Source organism: Drosophila albomicans, chromosome 3, assembly GCF_009650485.2.
Source record: "Drosophila albomicans strain 15112-1751.03 chromosome 3, ASM965048v2, whole genome shotgun sequence".
Classification (NCBI taxonomy): Eukaryota; Metazoa; Arthropoda; class Insecta; order Diptera; family Drosophilidae; genus Drosophila; species Drosophila albomicans.
Genome location: NC_047629.2, coordinates 7,983,603 through 8,009,957, shown reverse-complemented (window position 1 = coordinate 8,009,957; position 26,355 = coordinate 7,983,603). Strand labels below are relative to the sequence as shown.

Genomic DNA, 26,355 nt, shown 5'->3' with positions numbered 1-26,355 from the left:
AGTTGTGCTTATATTCATCCAAATTTTATTTTATTATATTTGGTAACAAAATATGTGTTTGGACACAATTTTGCATGCTCAATGGACAACAACTTTAGATGCACTCATAACAAATGCTGTTTTTCACTGTCGCACGCGACAAAAATAGAAGCTGATTAGCTGAAAAGAAATTTACCGTTATTAGCTATTGCATCATTTCTTTTATATATTTTGTATATTCCTTGGATATTAAACAAGATATTAAACTAAGGGTATCAATGCATACTGACTCCCTTTAAGGAAAGGAATCAAAACAAAACTTGCAGTATAAATGTTCAAAACAGAACTTTTGCTCATCTTCGACTTTGCATTGAAATTTTTCAAAATGTGTTATGAGTAAATGGAAAAATCGTTTATATTAGTTAAATGTAATATTTTCCCTATAAACAAATGTGAAGAAAACATGCTTTTATAGAGTTTGAATTTTTTGGCGCCGGTTGCACTTTCTAGAGAATTGCCCATATATTATTCAATTATTACAATTGCACTTTTACAAATATTTAATCTTCGACCCTGACCCACATTCGTTTATTGAATTATCTTTTCATTATGTAATTCACTCCTACATTATATAGTTAAATATGCAACAAATTGTTGCCTTGTTTATTATTTTCATAACGAAGTTACTTGCTTCAATTAAACAAGTGTCAATTTGGTGAAAGTGAAGGTTACGAGGTTAACGTCAGACAAGAGAAGACCCAAAGAAATGAGTAAACGCAAATAGTTGTTGATAACGAGTTTAAACTGAACTTGAAACAATTGCCAAAACTGATGCGTTCTGGCAACAAGTTTGTTGACACCTAGATAAGGTAACTGATAAGGCAGCGAACGCATGGCAATATAAAAGCAATGGACTGATTTCAGCTTCGACATTGTCACTACACCCAACCACAGCACAAGATGAGTCGATTGGCATTTGTGTGGAGTAGTTTGCTGTTCGCAACTGTCAGCTGGGCAACACCTCATTATGATGGACGCATTGTGGGTGGCCAGGTGACAGAGATACGCAATTTCCCATACCAAGCATCCATACAGCTGCATGGTCAGCACATCTGCGGTGGCGCCATTATCGGAGATTACTTCATATTAACCGCTGCCCACTGCTTCGAGGGAGAGTGGTCAGAGCCCGATTACAGCGTAAGATTGGGCTCCGCGGAGCATGCGATGGGTGGCGAGTTGCTCAGTTTGCGGCAGATCATACGTCATGGAGCCTACGACACTCTGACACACGATAATGACTTGGCACTCTTGCTGCTCAATGGCAGACTCAACTACACGGAGGAACTGCAGGCAGTGCCTTTGGCCTCGGCACAGGATGCACTTACCCCTGAAACAACGTTGTACGTCAGTGGCTGGGGATTGCAGAGCGAGACGGGTGAGGAGGGTGTATCGCCAGTGCTGCGTTACGTGGATCTAACACATGTGGAGCCGAAAGCCTGCAGAAGTGCTTATTCCAAAGTGCTGCCTATTACCCAGCGCATGCTCTGCGCCAGCCGCGAGGGGCATGATAGTTGCCAAGGAGACTCTGGTGGTCCATTGGTTGGCTATCAGCCTGGCAGCAACGAGGGTAAGCTTTACGGCATCGTTTCCTGGGGTCTCGGTTGCGCGAAGGTCGAATATCCGGGTGTTTACACGAGTGTGGCTTCATTCAGGACTTGGATTGATGCTCAGGTGGGTGCCTGGGGATGGAATACATTGCTAGCTGGTTGGAGTGGATTGCAGAGGATCAATCAGAATTGATGGGATAAGAACAACAAAGCAAGCTGTGTTATTATAAATGTATATTTTTAAAATTCTAAAAAAATCAAATCAATTAAACGAATTCGTTATTACATATTGTATTAACAAAAAATGAATATTCAATATTTTAATAATGAATACGACAAGCAACTTATTGAGAACGTAACAGTGCCTGTTTTAAGTTAATTCAGTTAATAAGTTTACTCGTTTTTTTTCAATATTAAGTGCTTTCGGTCGTTCGATTCTCTTTTGAATATTGTTCAACGATCTACATCGTTTTTAATGAAATTTCGTTCATCGTACGTTCTTCATGATAGTTTTAAATTGATGTTTCTTGACCATTGTTTTAAATCCGCTTGGTTTTATAAAGTATACTGTTTTTTTATTGGAATTAATGCACTATTCAGTTATCTAAATATGAAGACAACAAGTAAGCTACAGACGAGTGTGCTCGGATATGAGGTACACGCAATCCATTTTGAATATAAGCAAAACAGTGTGGTATACTACAACATACTATAAATGTACCAAATTCTATATTTTATATATTTAAAATATATAGGTATATTTTAATAAAAATACCACACTGTTTTGCTTTTATTCAATAGGTGTAGCGGGTATCTCACAGTCGTGTACACTCGACAGTAGTTCTCCAAACTTGTTTGTGCTGCGATCAGATAAAAATTGTATAAGCTAAAGAAACAATTTTACATAACAAAACAACTGCCGTCTTTTTTGTTACTTTGGTTGACAATCGGGTATATTTTGAATGTAATAATAAAACGATACAACAAATATAGCCTTCGGTATAACGCATGTATCTGAAGCACTCTTGCTGCTGTTAAATTCTTTCTTGTTATTTTAATTCATAAACTCAATTAATTAATATCAAGAGTAATTCGATACATTCGTTGATCGATATATAAAAAATCACCTTTATATATAATTTTTTTTTCTCTCTTCTTTTATTTACAATCTGTTTATTTGAACAATAAGTAAATTCTATAATTGATATTAAATTAACAGAAATAACAGTTATCGACTGAGTCCTGCTATCATATGTAATATCTTTTCAGTTGCTTAGATTTATCTTTCGGGGAGATCGAGTATGTGGTATTTATAACGAAGGAATAAACTTTCTAGTTTTTCCCGTTTGGCTGTGCTTTGATGTTCAGTCAGAGAATGAATAAATAAATTTGTGCATAGAATATTATGTAGATTTATAAATAATAAAATACATCCAACATTTTCTGTATTTGAGTCATTTTACTAATTTCAAATGTAGATGCTGTCGAGCTGATCTCTTAAGTGTATTTTCATCTTGGTTATCGACTTATTTTTTAATTACGAAAATTCATAATTTCCATTTTAACACATTTAACATTTCCATGGCCATTGGCTCAACAGCTGAAAGCTGCTGGCTCCTAAGTCAGAATGCAGCAGAAAATGTGGTAGCTGAGCTCGAAACTAATTCAGATTCAATGAATATGTTAACATCTTGCTTGCCACAGAGACTGGCAAATAAATCGTTTGCCTACAACCAGGCGCAAATGTCAAAATGCAAGCCAAGCACATACAGACACAGACACAGAGACGGACACAGGCAGAGAGTTAGTTTATACTGTGTAGTATTTCATTATGAGATAAAACAACCTGCACTATAGCAACAACAACTTATTAGTTTAGACAAAAATAAATTGCATAAATATTTAAAGCAGGCAGAACAGCTTAAACGTGGCTTCTGGTATATGGACAGAAGCAGGACGTGAGCCTTGTGGTCAACAGCATCAGGAGCAAAAAGCAACAGCAGCAGTAGTCATAGAAGTAGAAATAGTAGCAAGAGGCTAACAAGCCGTAGTGCATAGGGCAGACGGCAAGGGGTCAGGGGTTAGGAGTTGGTGAGTTGGTGTTCATCACACAGATACGAGCACATTTCACAGATTTTAATTTGTTGTTTGCCGTTAAGCAAACTGTGTAAGTGTCTGTCCTGACGATAAGGCACACATCTTGCTAATTGTTTCATTTTGCTTGGCATTAAGCAAACATTTCAAACTGTGCGAGTATTTCATTTAATTGCATGCGTGTATTTTGCAGAAATTTCAATTTGCTGCTGTCACATCGAGCTTGATGTCTGCTTTCAGTATGCTAATTGCAGTTCAGCAATTAATTAAATATGCCAGCTCCAAATATCAGTTAATAAACCACAACAACTTCCAAATCAACAGATTTATGTGTGCCATAAAGAAAAGTGCGCGTTTGTTGAATATCAAAAGAACTCAGTTTTCAACATGCAATATAATAAACAAACAGAACCATGTTTTTCAATACTGTGTTTGACATTTATGATTCAAGCTTATTGGATTATTTTCAACCAAATCAGAATAATTAAGAGATAAAATATGAGAACATTAAAAATGTTCAAAGCTTGAAGGAATATTATTACAATGCAAATTATAAAAATAATTATTCAACTTACAATTTTAAATTACTTTTGACAAATAGTTTTCTTATGATAGATTTATATTAAATTATAGTTTATCAACACAGAGAAAAAAAAAGGAAGAGCATATGGACAGATAATTCTGGTTTGGTTTCTAAAAACAACATTTTATTGAGCCATAGAGCCTTAAGAAATATTTTAAATTCTAAAATATATTTTTACGTAAAAATGAAAAAGTTTACAAAGAGAAAAATGTGTCCAAAGATAGAAAGGAAAAACAATCAAAATTCAAACTTTTATTTAACGTTGATTTATTAAATTATTTATTTATTTATTAAATAATATTCTTCTTGGTAGTTTCAAATTTTTTGTTTTTTGTTTTAAATAACCATTGTGTATACTTTGAACTCAGGCCAGACCATATTAAGAATGACACTCATCTGCCTTGCCCTCTGATATAACATTTAATCTGGCTAGATTATTTTAAGCTTTATACTTTTTTATACCCGCTACCCATATGGTATAAGAGTCAGAAGAGACAGGCACCTCCGACCCTATAAATTATATACATATATTCTTCATCAGCACCAACAGCCGATAACCATGATGATATTCGTTTGTTTGTAAGAAAAGTGTTCATTGAACTCCTGGATCTTAGAGATAAAGAGATACAAGATAAATTTATTATATTTTTGTTATATTGTTTATCAAATTTTTGCAAGGCCCACTTCCGCCCCCGCAAAACGACCATAAAAAAACAAGCGTATATTTTAACATAGATCCTGGTTTTTGGTACCTACGATAATAGTTACAGTATTTATGATTCGATCAGGTAAAAATTGTGGAAGTTATTTAAAAAACTCTTACTACTTACTGCGAGTCGACGAATAACTTTGGCTGACTGTACTCTATGTTATATTTTGAATGTAGTTAGTGTTATTCAATATTTTGTTATAAATTGTATATATGTAAATATATGTTTATTTGTATTTTTGAAGTATATTAATTTGTTATGTTTTAAGAATAATACTATACTGGTTTGTTTTTATTCAATATCGGTTGCGGGTGGTCACATTACCAGTCGCAGCAAATTTACAAAACGTAGCTCTCGGTATATTTCGGTATTTTTGCGGAATATTAATACAGTGTATTTTAGGAGTAATACCATACTGTGTTGCTTTTATTCAAAATTGGTTGCGTGTATCTGACAGTCGAGCACACTTAAGCTTTCTTACTTGTCGTTCTTTAAATTACAAATTTTTCATTAGATAGCACATAACGTGCTGAAATAATAATTGCTATATTTATTATTATTATTCGCCGTTGTTTTATTTGTGAAGGCAGCGGGTAACGGATATAAAAATGGTCATCTTTAATATTGAATCTAGTATATTTACCCTGCTTGACCTCGACAATTCTGTGCTGTTTTGCTATACAAATAATAAGCTGTTAGCCCAGCGTAACACATTGTAGGATGTATAACACCGTCTTAGCGGATTCTTTAAGTGCTCGAAGAATGGTCAAGTGGATATTCAAGTGTTGATATATAACTAGAAGTTTCTAGTTGCCGTTTCAATTGCTCTTTCTCGCTGTTATCGTTGCCTGGCAGCCACATTCCTTGCATGGCACTTGGGATTTATTTTCCAAAAATATCTTTAAGATGCTTACTGATATTTGGGATGCCTGTTTGTTGTGGCGTATTTTTTACATTTGAGGGACTTTGAAGTGGAAACTGCGTATTTTTTTCTGCTTTTATTGATTGGCAAATAATAAAGAGAACGCAATTTGAACAACATAAATTTCAATCAAATATTAAAGAATGCTGGTAAAAATAAAATAATTCAATTCATATACTCTATTTGAACTCAGCCTTTGAAGAAAATAAATGAGGATAGATAACAAATATTATATTTTCAATATTTCCCCAAGAGTTATAAATGTATGTATAAAATTTATTAGTATTGTATTAACTTTTATTGATTTCTATTTTTTAATTTAAATTGACATCTTTCATTTGTTGGTTTCCTGACCTTATTTTTCACAATATCATAAGTAAAGACAGCTTATTACATACAATTGATTTGAGCTGATTGAAAAGGTTTCCATTTAATGCTGTGTGTGCGCTTCCTTCATTCTTCAAAGTTAGTCAGAGTTTCGTGTTTTTTTTTGGTCACTAACAGCAAAATGAAATTTAACAAGCGATTAATTGAGCGTAAATACAAAAGACGGGCAAACCTGTGGACGTTTGTCATGCTTCCTTTACTTTCCATTGACTTGGCTAAGCTGTAATAACAGTTATTTCTATTTCTGCGACATGCGTTGCGTATACGCAATCTGACATTATTTACAATTGGACAATATTTAGTTGATAGGAGGGGGTACCGTATGTGCTTGTGTGTGAGTGAAGCTGAGTCAACATGTCGTATGTGTTATTTTGGTAAATATTTTCCGGCTTTTCGGCCGGTAATTGTTACAGTTAATTGCGTGTAATTGAGAACGCTTTTAGGCAAGATGCGTCATAAAACACGCTGATGGCAACCTCAAAGCATAAATCTTTGGCAGGCGGGTGAGTTAATTGCGGGGTGGCAACATCAATTACACCCCAAAAACGAAAACGAAGCCGAAAAAAAAAACGTAGCCGCAAGCTCTTGACACATAAATTATGCAGTCATTTTTTTTATGCTGCCCGCGACAAACTACCAAACTGCGAGTTTGACATGCCAGAAACAACACACGCACACACTCTCTCTCACATATAGTAGGGGAAAATCAGAGGGACTTTATTTTAAAATGTGTGTTTATTATGCCATAACAAAGGGAGTGAAAGATACCGTGAGAGAGACAGAGAGAGAGAGGAGGGCTGCAAGAAAAAAAGTGTTGCAAAGCGTGGCAAAGTGTCAGTATTAAGGGTGAAATTAATTACGAACGTTTACTTAAGTTAAATATTTGTGCGAAGCTTTTATGCGGCACTCACACCCTTTCACACACACACATATACAACAGATATACTGCTTCGTCCCGCATCAAGGAGCTCCCACCAAAGTTAACTGACAAAGTCAAGTTTTCAACGCCTGTTGTTGGACTGGTTGGTAAGGAAGGTAGCTGGCGGGTCTTCAGGCTTCATTTTACATGCCCCACAGTGCGCAGCAGTAAGCCGAGGCACTTTGTCAGTGTTAAGGCAACGCGAAACTGAGAAACTCGACTAAAAATAGAGAACAGTTCGCTACACATTTTTTTGTGTGTGTGTCCCTTCGTTTTTGGGTTTTGTTTTGGTTTTTGTTGCTTTAAGCGCAACGTGAACATTTCATTTGTCATGCTTTTTGCTTTGCTGCGCTGTTGCTGTTGCTTTTGCTGTTACCTGGCAACTGGCAACTGCCACGCCCTTGCAGCAAGTTGCCCCTTCTCTCTATTTGCCTCCTTTCCCCCTCACGCATATGTTGCGCGCCGCATTTTGACTGATTGCACAGGACAAGCAGCGCTGTTACCAGCATCGGGCACCCAAGAAGTTGAAAATTACAGAAAGAAGAAAGCAAGAAAGAGAGAGAGAGAGAGCGAAAAAAAATATATGTACATATAGAATGGAACAGCGTCGAGTGACAGGCAGCGCTAACGGTAACGTTGACGGTGACGGCAACGGTAACAGTAACAGAAAAGGCAACGGTAACGGCAACGCTAACGGTAAAGTGTTGCAAATAGCTTTTTTGCGTTTTTGAATAATTTATAAGATGTGTTTACTCTTGAAACCAAGTGACTAAGTGTTGCCACGCTTGGCCAGCTCCCCAGGCTCGTCGCGCCTGGCCAGAATGCTGCTGCCACTCTTAGCTTGTTGGTCCTTTTTGGGTGGCTGGCAATGAAACACGATAATTTACTTAGATGCAATGCAGTGGTGACGGGTCGCTCGGTCGGACGGTCTGGCGGTGGGTCGGTGGGTGCCACGAGTGAAGAAGTATAAAGAAAGCAAAAGATTTGCCTCTTACAAAACCTTATGCAAACATAAAATGTCAGACTGCTTCATTTAGCTGGACAGCACAGATGCCGCAGTACACAACACTAAACTTGTAAAGCTGGCCATTTAAATATGCTCTGAATTATTTGTGATGCTACTAAAAGAAAAGATTCTAAATGATATATACAAAGGACTTTACGAGCTACACAAAACTCTGGTAATCTTGAAATTTTGATCCGTAATTTCTCCGATAAATACATAATTTATTTCTATTTAAAAGAATATATTTCATTGAGAATCATAAATAGTTAAATATAAATAAGAAATTGACATTATATATAATAAATTTTTTGATTACATTTTTTTATTCGCTTTTAACTTTGCATAGTTTACATTGCTATTAATAATATTATTTGAATTATAATATATTATAATTCCATGGCGGAATTTCTCCCGTGCGAGACTTTTTACATTGAAAATAACATAAACTGAAACAATTTTAAGAATAAGAAAAGTTTATTTTTATAGCTCTAGATAAGTACTTTAATTAGAGTAAAGAATGGTTTTGGAATTTTCTTTCTGTTTTGTGTTCTGTTGTGATAATTGCAAAAATTAACCAATTCGTACGCAAAACCAAAAAATGAACGACATTTTATCGGAAAACAGATCAAGTTCCTAAAATCAATCTTAGCTCTAAATATAGTGCTTATCTAGAGTTTTAAGAATAACATTCACATATTTTAAAAATTGTTTCGGTTTATGTTATTTTCACTGCAGTGCACTGTAAAAAGTCTCGCACGGGACAAATTTCACTATGGAATTACCCATATTCAAATACAATATTATTTAATACTTTTTTCTTTACTAATTTAATTGGTTGTTAAAGTTATTAAAATGTTGGAATTATTTTACTGTTCCAAATAGTTACATTATACACTGCGTATACTTAACGGAGCTGCGCTTGTTATACGAGTACATTACCGCCACTGCAATAAAGACTACAAAATCAAGAAATGCGGAACGATTTTTAAAAAATACCAAATTAATAAACCAACAAAATTACAACAATATATATATACCGAAGCATACATTTGGTATTTGATATACTACTACATTTAAAACATACCAAATAATACAAAATATACCATATTGTCAACCAAAGCAATTAAGATCTGATAGGCGCAGCCGCATTTTGCAATATAAAATGATTGTACCCATTATACCCTAGGGTAGAAAGAGATATCTGCGACTCTCATAAAGTATATATATTCTTGATCAGTGTCAATAGTCATGATGATAAAGTCATGTCTGACCGATTGTCTGTATGAACAACTAGATCTCAGCTTTTGTAATGCTTGGACACAGGTCAAATATAGACTTCGGTATATTTTGGTATTTTTTTGAATATTTTTGGTATATTTATTGAAAATAAATGGCGTGTATCTCACAGACGCTCCAAATCAACTCGATCTTTCTTACTTATTATACCCGCTACCCATAGGGTAGAAGGGTATTATAACTTTGTGCCGGCAGGAAATGTATGTAACAGATAGAAGGAGGCATCTCCGACCCTATAAAGTATATATATTCTTGATCAGCGTCAACAGCCGAGACGATATAGCCATGTCCGTCTGTCCGACTGTCCGTCTGTCCGTCCGTATGAAACACTGGATCTCAGAGACTATAAGAGATAGAGCTATAAGTTTTTTTCGACAGCATTTGTTATGTTTGCAGATCAAGTTTGTTTTAAATTTTTGCCACGCCCACTTCCGCCCCCGCAAATCAAAAAAATCGAATAACAAGCGTAATTTTAAAGCTAGAGTTACGAAAATTTGGTATATACAATAACTACTATAGTAGTTATGATTCCTGATTTGGTTGCGATCTGATAAAAATTGTGGAAGTTATTAAAAAAATACTTTTGTATGGGCAAAAACGCCTACTTATTAGGGGTCTGAGTTGCTTTGGCCGGCAATCTGGCACATTGTGCCGTCTATGGTATATTTTGAATGGTGTACTATATCGATATACCAAACATACCATTTAGTATATTTTTAGTATTTTTTAGTATTTTCGGTATATTTTAAAAATGATACCACAATATTTTGCCCTTATTAAAAATGCGTAGCGGGTATCTCACAGTCGAGCACACTCGACTGTAACTTTCTTACTTGTTTTATATGATAGTAGGTAAAAATAAAATGTAAAGCAGGAAAAGCTACAAACAAGTTGGCAAGTGTATAAATAGTAGTATGTAGTCTTCAAAAATTGAAATAGATTTATTGTCTTCAAGCCTCGCATTTCGATTGCCTTAAAAGTAGCATTGAAACAGTTTGGGGTGCTTATCACATTGTTCATTATTGTTGAATGTAAAATAGTCCGGTTACTAATTGTGCTCATTATCTGCTAAATGCTGGCAAATTTATGTAACGCACGCAGTTGGGCCACCAACTGATTTGATTATCCGTACGTGTTACGTTGCATGCCCCAAAGGCGAGTTTTACTTGTCGCAGACGAAGGACTTGGATACGGGAGCTGTGTGAGGTAGGCCAATTGTGGAGCTGCTATTTAGTTACCTGCTTTTGACAAAAAAAAAAAGAAAAAACGTAAAAAAAAGAACGAAAAAGAAAAAACTCAACTCATAAAACATGTAAAATGTTAAAAAGCTCACATACAAGAGACTGGGAGTTGGTTGCCCCTCGATGTGTCTGTGCTTCCTGTGTCTGTTTGGAGACTCATTAAAAATTCGTAGAACGTTCCACTAAATGTTCATGTTTTGCATAAAAATTCAGAAAAAGGACATGGCCACAATGTGATGAGCAGTTGTTACTTTTTCGAGTACGGTGTGGGTGAATTCGAGTGTATGTGTGTGTGTGTGTGTAACTATGTGGTTTTATGTAAGTGTGGTTCTAATTTTCATTGGTTGAATCGAGTAGAAATAAATTATCATTAGCTCATCTACGCCTAACGATGAGTTTGAAATTAAATTTACTTTCGCATATTTTATACATATGCTTGCTTGAATTTTGATGGCCAATCAATTATAGACATCGACGCCCTTAGCATATGTTTATAAACTGTTTATCGCTTTTAAGATAAGTGCGAAATTTGGTTAGTAAATGGTTAGTGTACTACTTATTAATTTGAGTGAACCTTAAACGAAATTGTACTGAAAAGCTTATTGAAGTGTCTGCAATATTAAATCGCAAACTTTGAAGTATTTTAAGAACTTGTTTTCATTTCGCTTGCCAAGACAATTTTGGATTTGTTTAGAATTAGTCAGAAAATTTGTCAGTATCAAGAACATAAATAGCAATATCAATATAAATCAAATCAAATCAGAAGCCACAAAAATGTTCAATAATGTTAGGGTTTTAGTAGCTCAACGACTGAGCAAACGACTAAGCAGGAAAAGCTATTGAAAATCACGTAATCACGCACACATATCTGTTACACACACACTCATACGTACGTATTATGCTCGTTGCAGAAAACGTAAAATTTCATTTTCAATGCTTATCATTTTTGGTTTTTTTTTTTTGGATTTCTTTTCACAAATTTTTGTTCTTGAGTATGAGTGTATGAGTGTATCTGTGTGTGGTGGTCAACGCATACAAATGCAAAGCGGAAATAACATGAGGGATAAATCAGGAAATTGCTAAACATCAAATAAAGCTGATAACGTAACTTAGCTATATGACATACAAAAATACTACCATACTACTTATATATGTGTGTAACATAGTATGCGATGTGTGTGGTACAATTTACTACAATATATATAGCGAGAGAGAGGGAACGCTGCATTTCATCGTGGACATTTGCTGATGTCAACAATTCAAAACCATTGCAGTGATGACGAGGCAAACAGCTGGCGGAACAAAAGTGCTGTGTACCAAAAAATTCAATTTTGCAATATGACATCCGGCGGGCACATTCACGCACACATGACACGTTACACACGGCGTATACTTAACGCCGCTGCGCTTGAGTCAACATCCAACGGCATTGACAGCCAGCAAACCGTTGTTGTTAGTATCCTAACTGCTACTGTTATGGTCACAACCGTCGGCAGCTTGATACTGCCTGCTGCCAGCTAGCTTCTGGCTTCTGGTTGGTGGCCAGTGCAACGCTGCACTTTCTGTCAGGCATCAGTCGGTGGTGGCCGCTCTTTGCGGTCGCTTGTGTAACCAATGAAATGTTATCAGAAATTAAACTTGCAACTAATTATAATTTGCTAGCCTTTAGCAAAAAATATATATTTTTTATTTTTATTAACAGTTAAAACGAAATAATCGAATTATGGTCCTGCACTGATCTGTTAGTCTGCAAAAAAATGTAAATCACATTTAATTAAGTATTCATTGTTATGATGAGTATGTTAATTAAATAAAATCGTTTAGAGTGAAATTGCACTTGCAATATTTTTCTCTATTAAATACAGCAAATAGGAACATTTAGTAGGCTAAATAGCACTAGAGTTGCGGCGCTTTGGTAACTTCAAGTGGAAAATCGTTGCATGAAACACGGCGCATATTTTAGGCACTCGACTCGGTCGGCCTTCCTTATTTATACACACACACACCACACATATATATATATTCACCCACACCCACAAGTTTATACCAAAAATAAGCGAGCAGGCAACGAAAATTTAATTACACTTAATTAAGTGCAAAAAATTTCTACAATGCTATTAAAATGTGCTTCAAAATGGCTTTGGTTTTTTCCCTCAATGTGTGTGTGTGTGGAAGTACGTGTAAATGTAAGTTTGCGTGTGTAGACACACATACATACACATAGTTTGCTGTGCTGTGGTCATACTGTTCCTGTGAGTGAGCTTCAAAATGTACTTTGCATTTATTAGAACATTTTTCTGGTAAAGCCATAAAAATGCTTTGTTCTACATTAGTTTTCAAAGATAAGTTTGGCACACTCACACAAACGTTTATATTTACATATGTATATATAATAAACAACTTTTCTACATAAATTAGTTGCAAAGCACTACATAAATATTGTTAGTTTTTGTTTTTCGAATTACTTGTAATTTTATAGTGCAATATAAATTCTTGAAAACCCATTGAGCCCAATATGAATTTTATTAAAATTTAATTTTAAAGCAATTTGTAATGAAAATGAAAAGGTAGTTTTTTTTTTGTGACTCTGAATTTCCAATATTTTAACTAACTTCGTTTATTATAAAAGGCACAAATAATAGTTTAAATTTAATTAATATTGTTATGTCTTAGAATATTTTAAATATGTAAAACTTCGCATTCGTTTTGAACTTGTAGTTCGCTTTAAGTGTTCTTAGTTTTGTAATAATTTTGAAATTGGTCTGCACGGGCAATGCCATTAATTTGGCAAAAATGTAATTTTGTGGCTGACGTTTAGCGCAACTACCGCACATTACAAATGCCAAATTAAATTATGTTAGCAAGCGCATGAACTTGCTTCGTTTTGGTCTAGCAAATAGTAAATAAGTTTATGATGGCATCGTGAGCAGAATTACCTCTAAAAGGCATTAGATAACTTGCTCGAAAACAATAAGGAACATTAAAAATTTTTTATTATTGCCACGGCGGGAACTTTATGACTCTCCCCATCCCAGAAAGCTTGTCTATTACACGTAATGCTGCCGCTCAGTCGCTCGATACACCTATTATAAATTTGAAAGCGGGTATGTTCGACAATTTGTAAATATTAATTTTATGGGTAAAATATATTGAAATTATTTCCAAGTATCTGATAATAAAATGCGTAATTTATTTAATGTATTAATTCTTATTTTTATACTTCAATCTAGGGCAGCCATTAGTCGATCGTCTCTTTTGAGTCGCATTAACTTATTTTTTGTTTATGAGTCGCTCGCTTTTCGTTGTTGTTCGGCTTTGGTTGTCCATTTGCTGTTGTAGAACTTCAGTGTGGTCTTCGTGCTATACGTTGACAGCATATGGCTGGAATTGCGGCTACTTAGCATCATCAGCGACTGCAAGTTGTTGTTGCTGTTGCTGTGGTTGTTATTATTGGCCGAGTCGAGTCGAGTCGAGGCTGTTGTTATAAGCCTCTTTTAGCTGGGCGCTGACAATCCGCGGCTGCTGCTACTTATTTTGATTAAATTTACATAATTTTTTTGAGTCCCAAGGATGGCTTAATTTAATTTCGCCGTATTTTGAAATATGCCGTCTTATCGTCCGCCTCCTTCGCATTCGCCTTTGTCTTCGTCTGCTGCCATCTTGCTGTCATTTTGACTGTGATATTTGCCTGCTGGCACTGTTAACTCGATTGCCAATATCGTGTGCAAATATTTCAACAGCATTGCAAGCCAAGCTCTAAACTTTGTAACTTTTTCGGCCAGTACTTGCCACGCCTCCCTCTTGTCTAGCAACGCCCATCGCAAATCAAATACGTCAACCAACTCGCTGAGTGTATAATTTGCGCTTTGTCTAACTGTCAACACTTTTAACCCATTTTTGTCGGTTATAAGTTTGGTTTTCGTTTCAAATGCATGTGTTCAGCTACAGTGAAGCAGCGCTAAAGGGGAATCTTTTCAGTTTAAATTGATTTTCTTATCAATTGATTTTCTATCAAGTATGAAATATAGGCATGCAATTTTCAATATATTTATTTATTTGCATCATGGTTTATTTTAAAGAATTTTGCAATCTCAATCCTCTTAATGTATGTAAACTGTGGCCACAACATGATAGTAATTTGTATACCCTCCAATTATGGCAAAGGCGTTAGTAAGCGTATAACTGAAAAAAATAATTTAAATTTAGATTTTTAATGAACATTTAAATAAACATATAAAGAGTTAGAAATAAGTTTTAAGCAAAATTTGGAAATTTGTAAATATTTGTCAATTAAACAGAGCATATTTTAGTTGGGATTTTGCAGTTAACACGAATGCCATTGCTTTTTTCTTAACCAATCGGCAAGAGCACGATTTTACATAGCTCTCTAAGAGAGCTCTTGGTTGAAGTGGCTGCAGCAGCAGTTGCAATAGCTGAGAGTATTTTCACGAGAATCTCTGAATTTTGGTACCACAGACTTTCGGCTTTGAAGGCTGACTGGGTTTTGCTGGCTGGCAGTTGAAATAATATTTGCGATCATAATGGATTTTGCCAATTTGAATATTATTACAAACACACAGACAAATACCCTCAACAGACACACGCAGACACATCTTGCTTACGTACAGTTATAGGAAATTTTCATTTTGTTTTATTGCCGCCCTGCGATGGCAAACAATTTTCTTAAGTAATATAGCTTAATTTTTTTTTTTTTTGCTGCATATGTAGATGAGAGAGATGCTGCTGAGAAATTGTTCCATTTGTTCGAGCTCAATGCGTCTGCTGATGAGTTGATAATGAAGTGCGCTACCATATAAAAGCTATAAGCTGAATTGCTGCATTCTGTTGAGTTGTGAGTTTTGCTTCAACCATCCAAATATACATACAAGTATAGTATATGCACATATATAGAGTTGGCTCACAATAATGCCAATGGGCAAACATAGATGGCATATTAGCTGAGCTGCCCCTTTTGCTGCTCGTACTTTCTATCCTGGTTAAACAGTTTGCCATGCCTTTGCCACAGTGCAAACATGAAGCACATTATCATTGCCGGCAAATGACGTACAAAGCTTAAATATTTGCCCAACTGTGTCTCAGTACAACAACTAACAACCAACAGCCAACAACTAACAGACGGGCACAAGGCAGAAGGCAGTAACCGGGGGGACGGAGACGGGGACGGGGAATGGAGTTTGCTGCGTAGTTGCCAGTTGGCTAGTATTGCGCATACGACATGTAGCCCTTGCACAAATATTAAAAAATAAGCAGCGCGTCCGACTCTCGGAGTCTCTCTCTCTGTGGCAACTCGATGTGGGGTGGTAATATTCACAGCGTTTTGCCTAAGGCTAAACCGCACAGAAGAGCAGACAACCAGCCAACAAACCAACCAACAAGGCAACAAGGCAACAAGCCAACAACAAACATAGTTGACAGCAGCAAAAAGTAATAAAACTTTAGGCGTTGACTGGTTGGCTGAGTGGCTGAGTGATGGAAAGACTGAATGAATTATATGGCAATGAAATGTGTCGACCCGCAGAAGTGTGCAGTTATTTTTGATATTTATGCCTCTGGTGTGTCAACAAATACTTTGATTAATAATATAAAATATTAATAAATTCGATGCGCTCTGCACGTGCATGTTGTGATATCGAATTAATTGTATTTTCAATTGGATAAATATAGCTGAAGTAATGAGCTTTCCAATAAATAGGATGAAACTGACTCAGTGAATATCTAATTACATCTGTAGTCTTTAGTCAAGCTTTATAACAACTATTAAAGCTTGCAAATTTTATACTTCAACTATTTCGCTATTAAGTTCTATTTCATATTCAACTTGGGCTTCGAAGCATTATTCTTTAAATTATGTTCATTAAATTTAATTTTAAAACTTTAATCATTTCTACTACAAATATATGTAATCCTAAAAATCATCAGCGTTTTCTTACAAATGTTCTATGAAATCATCCACAACTCAGCCAATCAAACTTAAGCCTTTTATTTCAAATCTCACATTCCTGTAGCGCTTTGCGCCGTGAATTTGATTCATTCTAGGTTAACACAAGCAATAAAGTTAAAGGCGAATGTATTCGACCGTGAGATACCCGCAACCAAAATATTTCGAAACTATATAGTATATTTAGTATATTGATTTAATTCATTGTTAAAATATTTAAATATACTGCAGGTTATATTTGGTATATACTAATTTAATTTAATCAAAATATATATAAGTTTTTAGTTATACAAAAGTATTGCTTAAATAACTTGTACAATTTCTGATATGCGTGCAAAAATAACAAGTCCTGTGAGAAAAAAATTATATCTCCATCTTTTATAGATCTCTGAGGATCTATGTTTGTGTTCTTTGGGACAAAAAGATATACAGACAGACGGACATGGCTATATCATCTTGGTTGTTTACGGTGATTAAGCGTGTGTCTGTTACATACATTTTCTGCAGGCACAAAGTTATAATACCCTTCTATTCTATTGGTAGCGGGTATAAAAATTACTAAATACAAAATGTAGCGACTAGAATATACTCTTTACTTGTTTCAAACAATTATGATAAACAATGTTTTTGCCTGTTTATTTATTTGTAAGATGTTTTTTTCTGTGATTTTAGTTATGCCAGTCAAAAACCCCATCATATTCTGTCTAAGTGAACCTACCTTTCATTTTATTTAAGCTAGAGTATTAGAACAAAAAAATAAAGAATGAAGGCTTAACCCAAACGCGGAAATATTAGCCACAAAGTTTTCCTCGTGCCACCGACAATTTTCTTTTATACCCGTCATCCCTCATCCCTGATGATCAGAGTAACGGATTTGGCTGCACAAAAATTGACATAAATAAAGCAGACACACAGCTAGCCAAAAAAATATCTATAGAACAATTTTGAAAAATCGCTGGAATGTGGAAATGCTGTAGCTGCGGTAAAGGACTGAGGATGAGGCTATACTGTGAAAATGGACATGCTATGCATGCCGAGTGCTGTCGCATTTATTACCAGTTTTTACCCCGCCTCTCAGCGCCCGCTTGAGATTTTTTTCAGCATGTGGGCGGTTGGGCTTGTTTCACAGTAAATATATATAGAAAGTCTGTGTAAGGGGATATATACTCGCATTCGTACTCCCACTTCTACATACACATACATACATACATAGAGACATATCTCTGCGGCGTTGTCGCTGCGTATTGGTACGTGCCGAATGGCAACTGAAAACTTTTTTAATTTAAAAAATTTGTTGTTGTTCTGTTTGGTCCAAGACGCGAAACCGTCTTGTCAATGAGCCAATGAGAGTTCGAAGCATGCGCTGCATTAGATACGTCCAAAAACAAGAACAAAAAAAATATAATAGAAAATCAAAATCAGGAGTGTTTTCGTCTAGAGTATTCACCATCGAAGATGCCCTTTATTTAAATATTATTTGGTCACAAACATACCACATAATATATATCAATACAATGAAAACTTGAGTCTCAATCACCACTGCAAACGAGTTGGCCTTTCAGTCAATTGTCCTGCCAGACGCATGAGCTTTTATGGCGCAGACCACTTGATCTCTCTCTTTTTCTATTGTTGCCTCAGTGAGTTTGTTTCTTGTAGACTTGACACTTGCAGGTATTTCGGAATTTGGATTTTTCTTAGTTTTGTGCTTAAATTATAAATTTATATGTTTTAAATAATTCTAATTTATAATGAAAATGACTCGAATCAAAATATAGTTTAACCAATTTTTATTTCTTTTAAAGAAAATTATTAAATAAGCAATAAATCTAAGTATGATATATTTACTATTATGTTTAATTTCTTCTGTTTTCTAACTAATTTTTAAGTATTCTTATTTTAAGATTACGCTTTCGAAGCTTTACATTTCCTTTACAATTTATTCTTATTTTTTTTGTCAAACTGAGTTAACCCTTTTGCTCTTAAAGCAGGGTATACAGGGTATAAGAAACGCAATGTTAAAGTTAAAAATATATGCTGCCGCGAGCGGTAAAGTTAATTTACAAACGAAACATTAGAATTGGTCCCGGGCAGTAAGCGCAGCGACGGCTACGGCATAATAAATGCGAGCATAACTGTGATTCAGATTCGGTTTGTGGCCTTAGATCATATTTGGCCTTATGCAGAGACCCAAACATACGTATATACAATATGTAGTAAATGTACATATATATCCATGGAGAGTGCGTGGATTGCATAGTGCCGACAACAGGCAGCTCTGAATGTTATTGAAAAGAGCTACTCATATTTCAAAGGGACAATCACGCGTTTGACAGCCGCGGGCTGTCAACGGTCGGCCATTGGTATCATTGACGATGCCATCGATGGTTTGCTTCCTCCGCCCATCTGCTCCGCTCTTGGTGTTGCTTTTGTTGCTGCTGCAGGCCCTGCTGCCATTTTTATTATTATAAGCCATGCTGTGCATATTATATTACCACACAAAAACTGTTAGCACATGCTTCGAGCTATCCGAAAAGGGGGACGGACGAGTCTTGAATCGGGGCATGAGAGGTAAGTAGAGGGAAAGTAACAGACTGTGCAGCAGACTGCTGTATAGACTGTGCGTAGAGTGTGGCCCAATTGTCACTTATAAATTGACATTTAAAATGTTTGGTTTCGGTTTTGGGTTCTTCAATGTTTGTGCTGGCGTTGATGCCGATAGCTACAGGCTGAACTGGTATGTGAAATATGAAACATTTTAAAGCAATCTCATTGATTGTGGGCGCTGGTTGAGTGAACTATATTAAACAGTGGTTTCTTATTCAGTGTGTACTACAAAGCACTTAAAAATTTTATGCATTTAGTTGTAAAGAATTTCTGAAATGCTTAAATTATGAAAGTCATTTCTCGAAAATCCAGCTTAGAAGATTTAGAGTTCTTTACCTAAATTTGAAGTAACTTTGTATGTAACAATTTAGCTACAAATTGTTTTAATTTATTTTATTGTAAATATCCGATTCCGCAAAATGTAAACAACATCGATATAGTTTTAAACATATACAATGAACCTATATTATCAGACGAATGTACAGACGAAGAGACAGTTATACTGAAGTGTGACCATACAACAAAGTGAAAGATATTTAAAAGTAAATATGGTCACGTTTCTTATTTTGATATATGAGCACAATATAAACTTAATTATCATTTATCATATGAACTTATAAGTATCAAACATAATACAAACAGACAAGTTCGATACATATAGCAGAGCTGTTAAATAATTTGTATATAGAGTGTAAGTGTGCGAGCGATGTCAATACCAACGTGACTTTGCCACTTCAATTATTTATAATTGCATAATATTTACTTTGTTAAATACGCAAGTCGGTTTATGCTGTTATTAATTTTAATTGAAACATTTTAATTGGATTTAAATCAAACAAAAATACACAGCTACACTTGCAGCATAAAGCATGCATGGTGAATGCACTTGCGTAATCCTGAAAAACTTATGCAGAAACTCATAAAAATTACATTGGGTAGAGATGATCAAAGATATTCGTTATTGAAATATCCTGTATTGTCTTTGAATTGTCTTAAACTCAAGATGATCAATATAGTTGTAAATGTTAATATTGTTAATCATATGGAATGATTTAATCTACATGCGTATTTTATAACTGTATTTTTTAATTTATACTCGACATGAACTCGCAATTAGTATAATATAAAAAGTGAACTTTCTGGACAAAAGCTTTATATGTTTTTTGGGTAGAATAATAGTGAAGTGCCATTCTATTTACAGAGACAGGACACACGCATAGACTCTCCAAAGAATTTAAATAAATCAAATAAATTGTTGTTGTTTTTGTACTTAGACATGTACTTATTATGCAACAATTTGTTGGCAATAGTAAAATGCTGTATTATAATGAAACAATATTTACCTTCGTTAGCACTCAAAGCTAGTTTTCAATTTTCTTATGCAGTTGGCTGGAATTGCAGTCAACGAACCGGAAGAAATGCCAAAATGTACAACTTAAACTTAAATTTTTAACAAAATTTACACAAAAGTAATGCAAAAACGTCGAAAAGTCGGTGCAAAAATATGGTAAAACTATATGCAAATGATGCTGCCAAGAAGCCAGTCAGCCAAGCATCTCCACTCAACTTGCCATTCAAATTTTCTTAACAAGCTTTTGGCCTAATCAAATAGCAGCGGCCCCAAAAGCAACAGCAATAGCAAGAGCAACGGCAAGAGTAAAAGGCAAAGAAAACCCTTTGGTGACTGCTCTCGCTCGACCCGAGCAACCGAGAAAACTGTCTTGTAACAAACGCTTGACAGGCAATTGTCTTATGTGGTATGCTAATTTTTTATGTAGCTCTTTCCCTCATCTTTATGGCTCAATGTCTGTGTGTGCGTGTGTAAGTGTGTGTGTGTCTGTGTGTAAAGCTTGTGTGCCGCCAGCCAGCAAAATTGCAAAAATTAAAACTATAAACTATCTCCTTTTGAAGCCCTGTGGCCAATGTCGTTGGGTTATTGCCTTTATAATGGAACTACATATTGTATGTATTTATATATACATACATACATTCATGTAAATATTTAAATAAGCATGAGCGTGTGTGTGCAGAGTGTGCTTAAATATGCCTTGAACTTTTCGAACTTATTTAGGGTTTCGACAGACAGTTCTGTATTCTTAGTTCAATGCACTGCCTTGTACTTCAAATTAGTACGCATTAATTATTTTTATTTGGTAATTTAATTTTTTATTTATTATTTAGTTAAATTTAATTTTATTATAATTATATATATATTTGTAAATGGAAAAATAAATGCCAGATTTGATCATGCAATAAGTCAATTTTCTTTTGTACTTGAGACTCTACATTTTTTAACTATTTGCTCCAAATGGTAAGCGGCTGCTATATTTACACAACATACTAGAACTTTACGAAATTTTATAATGATCTTCATTTTTGGGGTTTTAATTTTGCCCCTCTAGCTAACATTGTGTATTAAATTTTGTATGAAAAATTAAAACGCTAACTTCAGATTCAAATTAAAATTCGTAACATGCGGCGCTGGAATTTAGGGAAATGTTCACCCAGGATTTGCAAATCGATTTCAATAGACGCAATAAAAAACATTTTGTGAAAAATTAATTGAAATTGAATGAAATAAGGAACAAATTCTTCGAAATAAATTAAAAAGTCAAAGCAGGCGATGTTACGGGACAATATGACTAATAACATTTAATTTAATTTTCGAATTTTTGGCATGAGCATATTCATTATATTTTGTTCTTATGCGGTTTTAATTTATAAAAGTAATTGATGATAAAAGATGAATAATAAAGTGCAGAGCTTAAAAAGTAATTTAACACTACAAAAAGTGATACTTTTTTGAATATCCTAAATATTTTAAAGTTTTCACTTAAAAAATGAGGCAACAGAATACTTAATTAATATTTATTTCAAATAAGAATATTGAAATTTGAATCACAAAATCTCACCATGTGGCCTCAAGCAAAAATTAGGTAAAGCAAAGTGTTTGTTTTCCTTTCTCAATGATTTGATATCAGCGAGGAATGCATGTTGTTAAGAAAATGTGTGGTACTTAAAACAATAAACGTGGTAAAGTTGTACTTAAAATTGTGTGTGCATATCTTAAAAGTGTTTTCTTACAACTTAGTTGCTGTCGAATTTGACACGAACGCACAAAAAGGAGAAAAAGTGAGGTGTCAAGAAATTTGGGGGAATTTTAGATGTTATATTGAGGAGCATTGTGTGTAGAAGTCTAGATCGCTTGGTCTCAAAATGCCCGAGGTATGCATCAACTCTTACACAGTCCAAATTACGTATTGCCTTGTAAAGCAAAAGTTTTTCATAACTTTTCATAAGTTACGCTTATTTATACGAGACCACAATTTTGTACTTTGCATTTTCTTTATTTGCAACATTTCAGCTCTCTCTCTCTCTCTCTCTCTGCTCTGCTCTGCTCAACGATTCGCTACTTTGCGTTCACTCCAACATCCTTTCATCCCATCTTATTTCATTTTATTCGTTTTTCTTTTGGCTCCTTCCTTTTGCGTATTCTTTTTTTTTATTTTGTGCTGGCGAGGAAATTGAAACTTTGCTACTATTTTGCATAATTTTGTGCTGGCAGAAATGCAGAGACAGAGACACAGAGAGTGAGAGAGAGAGAGAGAGAAGCATTCATATGCCAGTGCCACAAAGTGCATAGTACAATTGAAGATGAGGCTGACAAGAAGGATGTCGACGCCTTGCCAAGAGGAAATGTCGCTGTGGCTGTGCGGCAAAGCCAAGTAAATTTAGTATTTACTTACCACATCCTTTACGTCTCATCTAGACTCGACTTGGATCGAGTCGGCTCGTTTGCTTATCTGACATATGCGTGCGTCTATCTACGAGTGTGTATCTGTGAGATAGTTGAGTTGTGTAAACTTGTCGATGCATTGCATTGTGTCAACATTGTTAGTGTATGTAAGGCGTTCATTGGCTGGTTCATTCACCTTATCCGAAATATGGAGAGCGGAAACTACAGTAATTACATTAGCAGCTACTTTTGGCGCCTCGCTCAAGTAGTTTGGTCATTTGGCTGTGAGGAAACAGTAAAGCATTTGCAGCTCTTTGTGGTCTGCATAAAATGCATTCGCTGACTGCTTGCCAAAAATGCACTCACTGAGATGAGTTACGGGTATTACTATCAACCGACCAACCGAGCAACCGACCAAACTCTTCATCTGCTGGGGAAGACAAAAGACAAATGCTCTCTCTCTGTCTTTGGTAGCAAACAGAAGTCACAAAAAACTGGACATGAATTAATTACAAGCTCATACATAGTATAGAAAATCTGCTTACAAATCAGCGCTCATAAGTCAATATGTCAAATGCCAGAAATGCTGGAAATGCCAAAATGCCGATGCCAAAGTGCCGAATTGCCCGACGGTCGCCAGTCGGCGATAAAGTATTTATAGAGTTGTTCCAGAGATGGGTCCTCATACTACAGACATACTGCTGAGGTAGTTGGGGTCGTGGATCGGGTGTGTGCTCTGGAATTAATTGAAAGGCTTTTGCCTGCTCTGAGTGATAAATTAATGTGTCGATTGTGTGTCGAGGATTAAAAGTAACTCGGTTATGTATGTGATTTTTATTTCGTTTTCGTTTCAGGCTGGCCCCAGCTTAACTGCCATTTCCTACATCTTGTTGTTCTGGACTTGTCGGATTATGCACATGTTTACAAGGTTTTAGTTATTTATTATTTTATGGAATTTTTTCGTTGTTGTTTTTGTTTTTGTTGTATTCTCTCGATGCGTGAGTGTGGGAAGAGAACGTCTGTTTCTTTGGCAGGTTTATTAGTTATGCAGTTTGGTGTATACATTCGGTGAATTATTAATAAATAAATTGTTGTTTTCTGTCATGTGGCAGCTGAAACTGAAAATAGGACTCAAGCCTAAGCCACGTGTTATAACTCAACCACAGCAATACATATGTATGCATGCATCGATTGCTCGAGATACAAATCTTTTAAGCACTTTTAAGTACATTCTGTCATGGTGAAGAGGCAGATATTTTTGCTATATTTTTGAACAAGCACAAATGTATTTCTCATTAATAATTGATGTGCATCTACGTATCCAAGCATCAAATTTCAATGCTCAAATGTTTCGACTTCGATTGTCGAAAATGTCTAATTAGTATTGTTAGACAGGCTTCCGCCATTGACTTTGATGTATTTCCCGTTAAACTTACAAATTGCTTTATTTTCGAGTGTTGTCTATATGCACATACCGAGATACTAATCACTTTTCAAAAGTACCAAGACTTTATTTTTTTGTTTTGTTGTGTTTGCTATGGACAAATTAAATAATTGGCATGACAATGAACATGACAATGCAATACATGGATACACATTCCTACACATAGTTTGAGGCACGCCACGAGGCAACAAACAAAGCAAAGAACTGTACATCCTCCTAGTCTTTCTCTATGTGGCACAGCCCACTGTGCTCGTCCCAATGGTTCAGCAACCGACAACAATTTCATTAGAACTCAAGCCTTGTGTCCATGTCCAAGTCATTGTCATTGACGTCGACAGTGGCAGCGACAGCGACGTCAACGTCACCGTCAACATGGTTGTCATCGAGAGGCATTACAAACAAAACTACTTAAGTTACCACGATTACATGTTATCGTAAATTAATTGTCCAACATTTTGTTTTACTAACAACATTCTAAAGAGATGCGTCAAAGCTAGCTTGATGTTGTTGTGTGTTTGTGTTGAACTATCTGTGTGTTGACGTCAGTATCGCTTTCGCTTCATTAAAAGGTCTTCTATTTTCAACATTCTTTAGGTGATGCATAGTGCTGGCTTAAAACAAGATGTAGAACAACAGTCAACGAAGCTTGACTTTAGAGATACCCGCCATCGACTAATATTGATCCCAGAAATATAACAAAAACGTATGATTCTTGTATTGGATATCTGCTATCCACTCATATTGATGAAGGAAATATACCAAAAATGTGCGATTTTGGTTTAACGGAAATAGAAAAGAAAAAAAAAAAAAAAAACAGAAATAGGTTTCACATACATATTAACTTTTTATTGGGAGCTATGATAATCTATCCCGCTAACTTTGTGTAAGAAAGAAGGAAGGAAGTAAGCAAGCTACAATCAAGTGTGCTCGACTGTAAGATACCTCAACCCATTTCGAATAAAAGAAAAATAGTGCAATATTAATTTTAAAATATACCAAATTAATATAACACCTAAAACCTAAAAATTTACTAAATGCAATTTTAAGTATATTGATGCAGTACTACATTCAAAATATACCACCGAGTCGAAAATATACCATATTGTCAACCAAAGCAACTAAGACCCGTTTTAAGGATGCGGTTTTGCCCATGCAAAAGAATTTTTTAATACCCGCCCACACTTTACCACGCCCACTTCTGACATTGCAAATCGATTAAAATCAAATAACAAGCGTAACAATAACAATAAGTTACGAAATTATTTCAGAAATACTTTTGTATTGCTAAAATGCCTACTGACTACATGTCTTAGTCGCTTTGGCTGATAATCTAGTATATTTTGCACTGCATTGTATATTTTGAATGTATAATATTACTATATCAATATATCAATACACTTGATTGTAGATTTCTTAATGTTTGTTATTTTCCTCCCTCTTACCTTCTTGGGTAGCTGTTAATAATGCTGAAGTTGTCTTAAATTGAAAATCAGTTTGAAATTATTAATAATACTCGTAATTGAAGCTTAATATAGATTTAGACAAATACAACTCCATGAGATGCTAACCGTTGACGAATTGATTTAAATGTGTTGATAATTGACTGCAAATTAGATGCACCTTATTGCTCAACTTGTAAGCACCGTTTTCGGTTCTAATTGACAGGCGTGTGAAGTCAAACTAATTAAAATCTTATGCTAAGGTAGCGCTGGAAAATATGCAGCATATTTTTCAACACCGCATTGTCTCGTTCGTGTTCGTGTTCGTGCTTGTGTGCATGTATGTGTGTGTGTGTGTGTTGGTCGGAGGCAAACAGCAAGCTGCGCGCTTGGTTTAATGCATAATTACACACACAATTTTCATTACAT

The 26,355-nt window shown here is 35.2% G+C and overlaps 1 protein-coding gene across 1 annotated transcript; it reads left to right on the top strand.

Moving 5' to 3' along the window:
• The first annotated feature begins 906 nt into the window (after positions 1 to 906).
• Positions 907 to 1,862, top strand: LOC117566729 (trypsin beta). The gene has a single exon (XM_034246272.2). It carries the CDS (start codon positions 940 to 942, stop codon positions 1,777 to 1,779), a length of 840 nt encoding a protein of 279 aa, XP_034102163.1. The 5' UTR covers positions 907 to 939; the 3' UTR covers positions 1,780 to 1,862.
• Positions 1,863 to 26,355: the final 24,493 nt, after the last annotated feature.

What these genes read in the sequence shown, in the direction of transcription:
- LOC117566729 (XM_034246272.2), top strand. Translation starts at nt 940, where the DNA reads ATGAGTCGATTGGCATTTGTGTGGAGTAGTTTGCTGTTCGCAACTGTC.